General features: G+C 38.0%; 1 protein-coding gene across 5 annotated transcripts in view; it reads left to right on the top strand.

The window, feature by feature from the left end:
- The window catches only part of ZNF184 (zinc finger protein 184), a 34,280-nt gene extending 22,710 nt beyond the window's left edge, over positions 1-11,570 (top strand). For 3 of the 5 annotated variants that reach the window (XM_064282118.1, XM_064282123.1, XM_010600681.3), the window contains 3 exons: positions 4,140-4,266; positions 4,629-4,727; positions 8,188-11,570. In XM_064282118.1, coding sequence (XP_064138188.1) covers positions 4,140-4,266; positions 4,629-4,727; positions 8,188-10,160 — 2,199 coding nt within the window. In that variant the 3' untranslated portion in view covers positions 10,161-11,570. The remainder of the gene's footprint in view (positions 1-4,139; positions 4,267-4,628; positions 4,728-8,187) is intronic. The other 2 variants (XM_023540258.2, XM_064282130.1) reach the window with 2 other exon arrangements.
- Positions 11,571-12,696: the final 1,126 nt, after the last annotated feature.

Here is a 12,696-nt window from a genome sequence, read left to right as displayed (position 1 = left end):
TAAATTACAATCACAAAATAGAGGACAAGCACACATACTGGGAATCATGGCCTAATCTAGTTGACACATATTTTGGGAGGACACAGTTCAATCCATGACAGCGTATACATATGTTAATCATTTTTTGTTTAAGCAGTCAATTATCTTTCAAACATATGTAAATAATAAGAAAAATTGCACATATTTATCCATTTAGTTGCCATTTCCAAGGTTCATCATTCCTTTGTGTATATCAGTGGTTCTAAGTTGGAAGCAGTTTTGTCCTCCAGGAGACATTTTTGATTGTCATGACTGGGGTGAGGGGTAGGTGTCCTACTGGCATCTAATGAGTTGAAGCCAGATATGCTGCCCATAATGCATAGGGCAACCTTCCACTGTTATTTAAAAAGAATTATCCGATCCAAAATATCAGTAAGTGTTGTGGTTGAGAAACCTTGGTGTAGGTTTATATTTCTATCTATCAGCTATCATTTCCTTCTGCCTAAAAGACTTTCTTTAACATTTCTTATAGTGCAGGCCTGCTGGTGATGAATTCTTTCCATTTTTGTGTGTCTGGAAAAGTCTTTTTCTCACCTTCATTTTTGAAAGATACTTTACCGGGAATTGAATTCTGGTTTGACAGTTTTCTTCTTTAAGTACTGTAGTGATGTTGCTGAGTTGTCTTCTTACTTGCATTATTTCTAACAGCAACAACAAAAACTACTGTCATTTAAAAATCTTTTTTCCTTTATCTTTGTATGTCCTTTTTTTTTTGTTTGTTTCTGGCTGCTTGTAAGATTGTGTCTTTATCACTGAGTTTGTGCAATTTGATTATATGTGCGTTGGAATATTTTTGTGTTTCTTGTGCTTGTGGTTTGTTGAGCTGCTTGGTTCTGTGGGTTTATAATTTTCATCAAATTTGGAAAATAATCAGCTATTGTTTCTTCAGATATTGTTCTGCCCTCTTTTTCATTTTAAGGACTCCAGTTGCACATATATTCGGCCACTTGAAGTTATCCCATAGCTCCCTGATGCTCCTTTTTTTTCTGTTTTACTTTGGATAGTTTCTATTTCTATTTCTATTACTGATCCTCTCTTCTATAGTACCTAATCTGCTGTTAATATTTCCCAGTGTATTTTTCATCTCAGAACATCACTTTCAGCTCTAGATGTTCCATTGGGGTCTTTATATCTTCCATGTCTCTGCTTAACTTTTTGAACATACAGAATGAAGTAATATTAACTTTTAATGTTCTTGTCTGCTAATTCTAGCATCTCTGTCAGTTCTAGGTTGGTTTTGATTGATTTTTCTCCTCATTGTTCGTTGTACTTCTTCTTTGTATGCCCAGTAATCTTTGATTGCATGCTAGACATTGTGAATTTTACCTTATTGAGTGCTACATATTGTTATATTCGTATAATATATTCTTCAGCCCTCTCTGAGATGCAGTTAACTTACTGGAAAACACTGTGTTCCTTTCAGATCTTACTTTTAAAACTTGTAAGGTGAACCCAAACCCGTGTTTAGCATAAGGCTATTTATTCCCCACTACTGGGGCAAGACCATTTTGAATATTTTACCTAATGCCTCATGAATTATGAAGTTACCCGGGCTGGTTGATACAAACAGGCTGTATTTCCAGTTCTTTTTGAGTGCCTGTACTGTTCCCTCTAATCCTTTGGATGATTCTTTCCCTGACCTGAGATAGTTTGATCATACCTACACACTGACTGGTATTTTGCTGAACAATCAAGAGGCAACCTCTGCAGTTCTCCTGGCTTCTCTCTTTGTGCAGCCTTCTCTTCTCCATTACTCTGTCTTGTGAACCCTAGTTGCTTTGGTTTCCCCAAATTCTCAGATCTCTCTCTTTAATTCAGGGAGTCTGCTGGGTTCCTCCTACGTTCTCTACCCCTGCACCACTACCTAGAAACTTTCAAGGCAGTAAGCTGAAGCCTCATTTGTGTCCCAACTCTCAGAGGTCACTGTTCTTTGATGCCTTTCGTCTAGTGTCTTGGAAAGTGTTGTTTCATACATTTTGTTTGAAATTTTTTGGTAGTTTCATTCAGGAGGGTAAATCCAGTTCTTATTATTCCTTTTTTAGCCACTCCTTGATCCTTTTGAGGTTTGTTTTTGAACTGCAAGTTTTGTTAGTGCAGGTCAGCTGTAGCCTTACTCTAGGATTATGTTTCTAGGCACTCATAACTACTCTTCAGTGATTTCTGGAATGATGCATAGGACTCGGTAGCAGGCTAAAGATTATTACAAAAAGAATACAAGAGAGGATCATCTGGAAAAAGATAAGTGCATAAGCAGACTCCAGAGAAGTCAGGTGCAGGCTTTCCAGTCCCTCCCTCTTTCATGGTCACACAGACAAACAGGAGCCAGCTGCAGAATCCAGAGCAAGCAAAAGCCTGCCAGCCTTGCCAGAGAGTCCATTCATATTTGATGCAGGCTACACGGCCAAGGAAACTCCTTTTTGGCTGGTTGGCTACTCACAGCAGATCCCATCATGGAGGTGATCACATTATATCAGATATCATCATAGAAGTGATCACATCATCATACTGCTGCCAAACTACATCATAACTGCCAAACCACTGAGAATCATGGCCCAGCCAAATTGACACACAACCTTAACAATCACAATTGTATACATATTTCCTAATCAGTACAAAAAGAGATACCTCATTTTTAAAATGGCTATGTAAAGTACTTTAGTATGAACATATGCTAAATTCTTTAGGCACTATGCTATTAAAGGGCAATTGTTTAATTTTTTTTCTTCACACAAAGTGTTGCAGGGACACTTGTACTTATGTCTTTGTGCCGTGAAGGGTTTTTGAAGAATAAATTCCTAGAAGAAATAAGATTGGATTGAATGGTATAAGTTTTGATAGATCCTGTCAGATTACACACCAAATAGATTGCATTAGGGTTCTGTTCCTACCTCAGTACACTTGAGTACTTCAGCAGTGTTAGCCAATCTGACATCTAATTGGTTTGTTATTTTTTTATTTTTAATGAAGCAGAACATCTTTTCATGGTTTAACCATTTCTAGGGTAAATTGCCTATTTGGGTTGTTGACAGGGTTTTGTTGTTGTTGTTATTGGTGTGGGTTGGTCATCTTTTCTGTAATTAGTTGTGGAATATCAGAATGTTGTCTTTTAATTTTGTTTATAGCGTCTTATAGAAGTTTTACATTCTCGTGTGGTTAAATTTGTCAGTTTCTCTCTGTCTTCTAGTTTTTGGTTTCTATATTTCAAGCTTATAAATCTCTATTCCTGTCTTTTACTCTACTATTTTATCTGTGCTTTTTCTTTAAAATTTAATCTAGCAGGAATTTTTGTGTGTGCTGTGAAGGATTTTTTTTTTTCTCAAATAAAGTCATTTGTTATGACATTATTTATTGACTAATCTAGTTTATCCTGTTTGAAAGTTGCTTAATCCTATGACTTAATCTTACCCAATTCTTATAAACATGGGTCTGTTTCTAGAGTCTATTTTGTTTCACTGAGTTTTATTCTATACTAGGCCACTCTGTTTTAAATAATTTATTTTTGGTATGTTTTGAAATGTGGTCGAATAAATTCCCCCCACCCCAAATTCTTTAAAAAAATTTTTGGCTGTTACTGCATATTGTAGGTAGTAAAAAAATACTCTTGATCATAGTAGACATACTATTAATACTTGATATATCTTGGAACACAGAGATGATGATTAACAACAATGGCTAGCACTGACTGTGCCAGACCCTAAGTGAAGCATTTCACATTGAACATCTCTTATTTAATTCTTACAGTAACGGTATGAATTAAGTACTGTTTTTATATTTATTTTACAAAGGAGAAAATATTGTCAGAATCATTTTTCAAATAGCCTATAGCCTGTCCTTGGGAGCCCTGGTGACCCTTGGGGGTCCTGGTTGGAGCTCTACTGCCAACCAGGTCAGCAGTTTGAATCCACTAGCTGCTCCTTGGAAACCGTATGGAGCAGTTCTACTCTGTCCCTTAGGGTTGCTATGAATCAAAATCAACTTGACAGCAACGAGTTTGGTTTGGGTTTGTTGTAGTCTGTCCTTACTTCTGCCGTCATTGCTAACTTTATCCCTTTCCCAGGCAAATGCTTTATGGCTAAGCAGAAATATATTTGATATTTCAGGGATCAGTGACCTTCAAGGATGTCATTGTGGACTTTACACAGGAAGAATGGAAATGGCTGGATCCTGTGCAGAGAGATCTGTTCAGAGATGTGACACTGGAAAATTATACACACCTGGTCTCTATAGGTAAGGATGACTTATATGTTAATATCTGTGGCAGGGCTGGGATTCTGTCTTGTGCTTAGGTGAGTTTTGCTTTTAGGTTTGGGAAGCAGAGATTGCTAAATTTTAAAAGGTTTGGAAAGGCTTCTATTCTACTAACAAGTAGAGGAGCAAACAGATTAATAATTTTTCTGGACTGAGATCAGTTCCCAACCTATGTACCCACCACATGTGGAAATTTGTAACATTTAAGCTTGATAAGCTATCTACTCCCGTCAGGTTTGTCCCACATACCCTCTCCTCTAAAGACAAAGCGGTGAGGCTGAATTTTGATATGGTACTTTTCCCTTACTGCAGACAAGTTCTTTTCTTTTTTTCCCCATAAGCAGGACTCCAGGTTTCCAAACCTGATGTGATTTCTCAGTTAGAACAAGGGACAGAGCCATGGACAGTGGAACCAGGCGTTCCAGTAGGTACTTCTGGAGGTAAGTCATGGAAGCCCAGCAAATGAGCGTCTTTAACTCTAACTGCCAGCCTGTCAAAGGGAGGATCTTTTGCCTGAAATGTGGATGTGCTTGCTTCTCTTTAAAATGTCTCCTGTGGAGAAGTGGGAAGCCATTTGTTTTGGACCCTCTTATGTTTCTCATATCACAAATTGTCTCAATATATATTCTATTTTTATACTCCTTTCAGAGGAGGTATCCTTCCTGCCTTTTCCTAAAGCCAACCTTTCAACCTGAACTCTGGATTCCCATCTCTTCCCATACCCTTTGGTACCTTGATCTCATAATTATTACCTCACTTTTCAGCCCTTTCAGTTTTCTTTTTTCAATCTACAGGCTCCATCCCTAGTGTCTTCAAACCTGTATTTCCAAATATCTTTACTCAGCACAATTCACCTTTCTGGCCACCACCCAGCCTTTCTTGTCTTTCCAACCAAACTTAGCAAAAATGAGTTCTATACCTGTGGCCTTCATTTCTTTTATCACCTATTCCCTTCTTAGTCTCACTGTGTAGATTCTAAGCCTATCACCTCCTCAGACTATCCTTGAAAGTTATGAATAACTTTTTTATAAACCGTTAAGTCCCCAAACTGTCCAGAGAGACCTCTTCAAGAATTTGACTCTGGAAAATTGCACAGACCTAGTTATAGCCTAAGGAGTACCTCTTCAGAGTTAATACAGGGAGAAACCCGTTGCCATCGAGTCAATTCCGACTCATAACGACCCTATAGGACAGAGCAGAACTGCCCCATAGAGTTTCCAAGACTGTATTCTTAATGGAAGCAGACTGCCACATCTTTCTCTTGCAGTGCGGTTGGGGGGGTTCAAACTATCAACCTTTTGGTTAGCAGCTGAGCGCTTAACCATTGTGCCACCAGGGCTCCCAATATGGGGAGAAGGGGCTTATTTTTATGAAGATGAGGGGAGGGAGGAGTGTGCTATGGCCAATTTTGGGAAATGCTGAATTTGATTTCTAATAGGCATTAAAAAAAATGTAACGTATTTCTTTCTCTCTCATTCTTTCTCTTTTTTACCATGATTCCTTTATTCCTTTTTCTTTTCATATCATATTTTAAAATTTTTTCCCCTAGAAGATGGTTTATGGAACAGAGTTTGGAAAACTCTATTTTTGTAATACAGCTTTATTAACTGGTGTTTACAGTGTTAATTTTGGGGAAAATAAAGTCAAGTTTTTATTACAAATTAAAAATTAAGTTTTAGAAAAATCCCAGCTTGACAAGATAGAAAACAATTTTGAAACGTTTAAATGTGTATAGAAAAAACCCAGGTTTTTCAAAAAATGTTTTAGTCATTACCAAAAAAAATTATTTAGGTAAAAATAATAAGACTCCCATGTTGAATAGGTAGTTTAGATAGTTCCAGTTATCTAGTCACTGGGCAAAAGGAAAGCACTTCAGGCATTTAATGCCGCTCTTACATTTTTATTGCTGATCCCTTTTTTTATTGGATGACTAACCTGATGATGGTAATCTTAGGAAGCCAGCCCTTGGTTCTGCCCTCTTCAGCATTTGGAGAAGATTTATTCTTAGCTAAAAAAAAAAAAAAAATTTTTTTTTTTTTTTTTAGTGGATTGGCTGCTTTTGTGTCTGTAAAAATAGTTTACAGTTTTCTAGGCATCTATATGGGTAATTAAAGTGTGGCATTACCTACATTGAGGTGGCCACTTGTCCTGGGCCTTGTCGTCAGCATTTTCTGTCCTCTTTATGGTCATTCTCCCTAGACTGTCTTGGTGATACGGTCCCTGTAGAATCATGATCTATAAACCCTGATAAATACTCTGTTCCATCAGTCTACCTTGTTTACCTTTTTCTTCTGCAGCCTGGTTGTCAGCACCCTCGATTACTTCTCCATAAACAGGGATGTCTGAATACTGTGGTAAATGCCTGTAGACTTTGCATCTCATAAGGTGGGAATTGCTTTCTGCAGTAGGGATGGTTTTGTTTGGTCTGGCCTTCTGGAGCGTTCTCCAGTCCTTCATTCTTTGCCTCACTGCCGATATTCTGGTAATTCTGCTGGTAATTGCATGGAAGACCCAACAACATGGATAACATCGGTCAGTCTGCTGCATATTTATTGCCTTCAACTAGAACTCCAACCAGGGCTGAAGATAAGACACTTTCATACTTTTCTTCTTTAACAACATCAGTCGCCATGGTCTCCATCTCCTTCACCGCAGTACACTTCCAGGAGGTATTCTTATTGATGATCAGCTATACAAACATGTCTTACTTGGTGTCATTCCTGTTGATGAAGACATACCCATTTCTTTTATGGAACCTTTTGGTTGTTTCCAAAATCTGATTGCATTGATCTTTTTGTCCCTGTTGGGGAAGTTCTGTGGTTATGAGGCTGTTTGTGCTTATACTCCCTGCACTAATACCCATGATGCCAGGTGTGGGGAGGATGGTATGCGGCTCTGGGTCTCTGCCTTATGCTTGCAGTGATAGTGATCAGGTTGGCAGCAATGGAGAGACTCAGGGTTCTTAGGGTTTGCTGTACCATCTGTTACCAGTGGAACCAAAGAAATGTTGTTTTAAATACAGCCTGTATTCTTTACTGAGACTGCCAGATTTGAATACCTTGCTTCTTTTAGTTGTCATTTCTCAAGTGTACTTCTCGTTGTATATTTTCCTTTCTTATCTTGTGTTTGTTTGCTGTTACACTGCTTTTTTCTGTTAATATATTTTATTCATCCCATTACCCTAAACAGCCTCAAGGATCGTCCCTCTACCTCTCCTCTCTTCTCACATACATTCCTATGGCTTCAACTATTATTTTGTGTTTCTGTTTTGAGCTGATATTTCTTATCCTGCATTTGGACTTTCTGGTTAATCACCTGCTTTTGGAATCTCAGCAAGCACTACTCTAGTCCAATCCTCCATTTCTTTTCCTAATCCTCAGAATCCTAGACTTGAGCCTACTATCTTCCTTCCCTTGAATTATTTCTTCTACTATTTACAACTTTCCCGTTTCTACCAGTATTCTTTTATGCTTAAAAACCATGGGATCTTAGCCAAGCTATTCCAGTTTGTCCTGTTTTTAAATCATGGTTCTTGGAATTTTGTTTTATTGTTCCTTACCAACGAATCCCAGTTCAGAATGCCTCGTTTAGATTCAGTTCATGTGCATCTCCTCTTGGCCATTTCTATGATTACCTTTTTAATTAACTAATACCTTAAATGGAGTTCCCTTACTAGTTCTTAGAGATTATCTATAGAATTGAATTAGGCATTCTCCTGCCATTTTTATATTTTATTTAATATTTTCCTTAGTTTTTTCCAACTTCCTCTCCAGATAATAGGCCTGTATTTTGTATACCCTCAGAATTTCCTGAGGGATCTATTTTTAGATCATTCCCATAATAGCAGTTTTTTTTTTTTTTTTTTCTCCTGAGAATACTGGTATTTTCTTTTTCTTTCAGACTGGGAGACAAGGCCTGAAAATAGTGGGTCAGCCCCAGATCTAGACATTTCTGAAGAAAAGCCATCTCCAGCAGCAATAGTGGAAAACGTAAAAAGGGATGATCATGGGAGTTCCAACTTCTTAAAAACTTGTGAATCTGAAGGCAGTCTAGATAGGGAACAGGCAAACCAACAGACACTGCCAAGGGAAATAAAAATCACTGAAAAGATAATACCCACTTGGGAGAAAGGCCCTATAAATAATGACTATGGGAAACGTATCAATATGAGTTCAAACTTTGTAACACAAGAAATATCTTCAGAAGGGAGCCCTCCTAAATGTAATGAACAAAAAGCAGGTATCAAACAGAATTTAAACCCAATTAAAAAAGAGAAATCTTGTAAATGCAATGAATGTGGGAAAGCTTTTAGTTATTGTTCAGCTCTTATTCGCCATCAGAGAACACATACTGGAGAAAAACCCTACAAATGTAATGAATGTGAAAAAGCCTTCAGCCGGAGTGAAAACCTTATAAACCATCAAAGAATTCATACTGGAGATAAACCATATAAATGTGATCAGTGTGGAAAAGGCTTCATTGAGGCACCATCTCTTACTCAGCATCAAAGAATTCACACTGGAGAAAAGCCCTATAAATGTGATGAATGTGGGAAATCATTCAGTCAGAGGACCCATCTTGTTCAGCATCAGAGAATTCATACTGGTGAGAAACCATATACTTGTAATGTGTGTGGAAAAGCGTTTAGCCAGAGAGGCCACTTTATGGAACATCAGAAAATTCATACAGGAGAAAAACCTTTTAAATGTGATGAATGTGATAAAACTTTCACTAGGAGCACACACCTTACTCAACACCAAAAAATTCATACTGGAGAGAAAACCTATAAATGTAATGAATGTGGGAAGGCCTTCAATGGACCCTCAACATTTATCCGACATCATATGATTCATACTGGTGAAAAACCCTATGAATGCAATGAATGTGGAAAAGCCTTCAGTCAGCACTCAAACCTCACTCAACATCAGAAAACGCATACTGGGGAGAAACCCTATGATTGTGCTGAATGTGGAAAATCCTTCAGTTACTGGTCATCCCTTGCTCAACATCTGAAAATTCATACTGGAGAAAAACCTTACAAATGCAATGAATGTGGGAAGGCCTTCAGTTACTGCTCATCCCTTACTCAACATCGGAGAATTCACACCAGAGAAAAGCCCTTTGAATGCAATGAATGTGGAAAGGCTTTTAGTTACCTCTCAAACCTTAATCAACACCAGAAGACTCATACCCAAGAGAAAGCCTATGAATGTAAGGAATGTGGAAAAGCCTTTATTCGTAGTTCGTCTCTTGCTAAACATGAGAGAATTCACACCGGAGAGAAACCCTATCAGTGTCATGAATGTGGGAAGACTTTTAGTTACGGCTCATCCCTTATTCAGCATAGGAAAATACATACTGGAGAAAGACCTTACAAGTGTAATGAATGTGGGAGAGCATTCAACCAGAACATACACCTTACACAACATAAGAGAATTCATACAGGAGCAAAGCCTTATGAGTGTGCTGAGTGTGGTAAAGCCTTTCGTCATTGTTCTTCTCTTGCTCAACATCAAAAAACCCATACAGAAGAAAAACCCTATCAGTGTAATAAATGCGATAAGGCCTTCAGCCAGAGCTCACATCTGACTCAGCATCAACAAATTCACACTGGAGAGAAGCCTTATAAGTGCAATGAATGTGACAAAGCCTTTAGTCGGAGCACTCATCTGACTGAACATCAGAATACTCATACTGGAGAGAAACCTTATAACTGTAATGAATGCAGGAAAACTTTCAGTCAGAGCACGTACCTCATTCAGCATCAGAGAATTCATTCAGGAGAGAAGCCTTTTGGATGTAATGATTGTGGAAAAGCATTTAGATACCGTTCTGCTCTCAACAAACATCAGAGACTTCATCCTGGCATATGACTATTTTAGGAACATCATAAGTTAAGGGGATACATTTAATCTAGCTCATCTTTTTCTTAAGTGCTGAAGAATCAAAATGGATTGAGAAACAGCTTAAAATATTTTAAGTTTTCACAATCACATTATAGAATGAAAAGTACATTGGATTAAACTAATCCAGTTATGTGATGTTGGGAAACTCAACTATTTTAAACTTCAGTTTCCTCATCTGTGAAATGAGGAATTTGGAGTAGATGATTTTAAAGGTACTTTGGAGTTTTATATTAATTTTGTATATTCACAGTATATTCTTGAATAGGATTATTGTATATCAGCATTTTGCTGTGTTGAATCTGGACTGTGTGTGTTTTTGCATGTTTTGCCGGTAGAAGGCATTTGTGCTTCAGTAACTAGACTGGGGATCTATTATGCTCCTGTTCTAATGCACCTAAGTTGTTTAGGTAACTGCCTCCTAATAAAAAGAATTATAAAATACTCTCAGTAATTCAGTAGCATATAATAGCTATGAGTATTAAAGTTTCCTATTATTTTTCCTTCTAGTGTGTTTTAACATCTAGAAGTGTCTTAGTTTTCTAGTGCTCTCATAACACAAATGCCACAAGTGAGTGACTTTAAAGATCAAGAATTTATTGTCTCACAGTTTTGGAGGCCAGAAGTCTGAATTCAGGTTGTTGGCAGAGCTAGGCTCTCTCTTTCTCTCTCTCTTCTATAGAAGGCCTTTCTCTGTCTCTTTTAGCTTGTAGTAAAAAACTGGTAATTCTTGAGATTCCTTGGCTTGTAGATGGATTTTCATGGTCTCTTCCCCATGTGTGTGTATGTGTGTGTGTGCATGTGTCTATTCTGCTCTTTTTATAACACTCAGAAGTGATTAGGTTTAGGACCCACCCTACTTTGGTATGACCTCTTTAACATCACAAAAGAAAATCTATATTTCCAAACAGGGTCATAATTACAGGTTCAGGGGTTAGAACTACCACTTGTCTTTTTGGGTGACACAATTCAGTCCATAACAAGGAATTTATCATAACTACAGTGATCAGCTTCTACAGCTTAATCCTGGTTACATATTGGAATCATCTGGGGAACTTTATAAAATTCTCTTGCAAAGGTCCTATGCCCAGAGACTAGTTTAATTTGCCTAGGATGGGACGCAGGGTTCAGAATTTTTGTTTTTAACTCCTAATATGCACCCTGGAGAGAACAGTTGTCTTAGGCTTCATTATTCACACCTTTATTGTCTTTCCCTTGTGGCTGCTCTTTGAAGCCTCAGATTACACATAATGTACCTTTGACAGTTTAATCTTGTTTTGTAAATTGAATTCTTCTTGAAAGGTCTGGGAGGTAAAGTCAATTTGCTTCCTCACCAAACTGCAAAACTTAAAAAAAAAAAAAAAAAATAACCCACTGCTGTTGAGTCGATTCCGACTTACAGTGACCGTATAGGAAAGAGTAGAACTGCCCCATACAGTTTCCAAGGAGTGCGTGGTGGATTCAAACTGCTGATCTTTTGGTTAGCAGTGGTAGCTCTTAACTACTACACCACCAGGGTTTCCAAAATTAAATAGCAGTGTAAAAAAATGTGATGTCACTTACTTGTCCTTGGTTACCTGATAGCAGATGATTGTGAATGACATCCCTGGAGATGTGCAGCCCACAGCCTGCATGGCCATTTGTAGCAGCCCTGGTCAGGATAACATTTGAGCCAGAACAAACTATAGGTCTAATCGTAAAGAGATTGTTGTTAGTTGCCGTTGAGTCAATTCTGACTCATGGCGACCCCATGTACACAGGTAGAGGTGCTCCATTGGGTTTTCAAGGCTGTGACCTTTCGGAAGCAGGTTGCCAGGCCTGTCTTCAGAGATGGGTTCAGACGGCCAACCTTTTGGCTAGTAGTCGGGACTTAACCTTTGCACTACCCAAGGACTCTTCATAAAGAGGTAAATAGGCCCCTTATATTTTCTCCACATACAGTCTAATTATCAGCTCAGCAATTGACAATTTCCCTGCCTAGACTTGAGTGTGGAAAGCTCTGAAAACAGAGGGTAGTACGGAAATTGATTATTATGTAAAAGGAGCTTTTCTAGTCTTTTTCGACAAACAGAAGTTTGGAGGAGGGAGGTGCTGCAGATTTATACAAGTGAAAAAAATCAGTGCCATCTTTTTTGCTTATATAAATGCTAGTGACCCGCATCAGAATTTTGTTACTTCTTTAACTGTCATTACTAGATGGTGAAGAACAGAAAAAACAGAATTCAGAATAACCATTTAAATCTTAGAACCATTTTCAGTTGTAATTTGAAATCTCTATAAAGGAATGTCTTCTTGATGTTAATAATTCCTCTGGGCTGTCACTGTATGAGAATTACAGTTATCCCATTGCACAGAATGGATCTCAGGTTATAGGATAAGCTTTGGTTGGAATCTGAGCATCTCCATGGCATGAGGAAATGATCTTTTGGTATCCAATCAAAGAGTCTTCCTATTTCAAAGGAGATTCCAAAATGGAAAACACCAGAGTCAATTTGGAATGGGAAGA

Source organism: Loxodonta africana, chromosome 1, assembly GCF_030014295.1.
Source record: "Loxodonta africana isolate mLoxAfr1 chromosome 1, mLoxAfr1.hap2, whole genome shotgun sequence".
In the NCBI taxonomy this organism is placed as follows: domain Eukaryota; kingdom Metazoa; phylum Chordata; class Mammalia; order Proboscidea; family Elephantidae; genus Loxodonta; species Loxodonta africana.
Note: the sequence above shows the minus strand (reverse complement) of the source record. Positions and strands in the feature narration are given on the sequence as shown.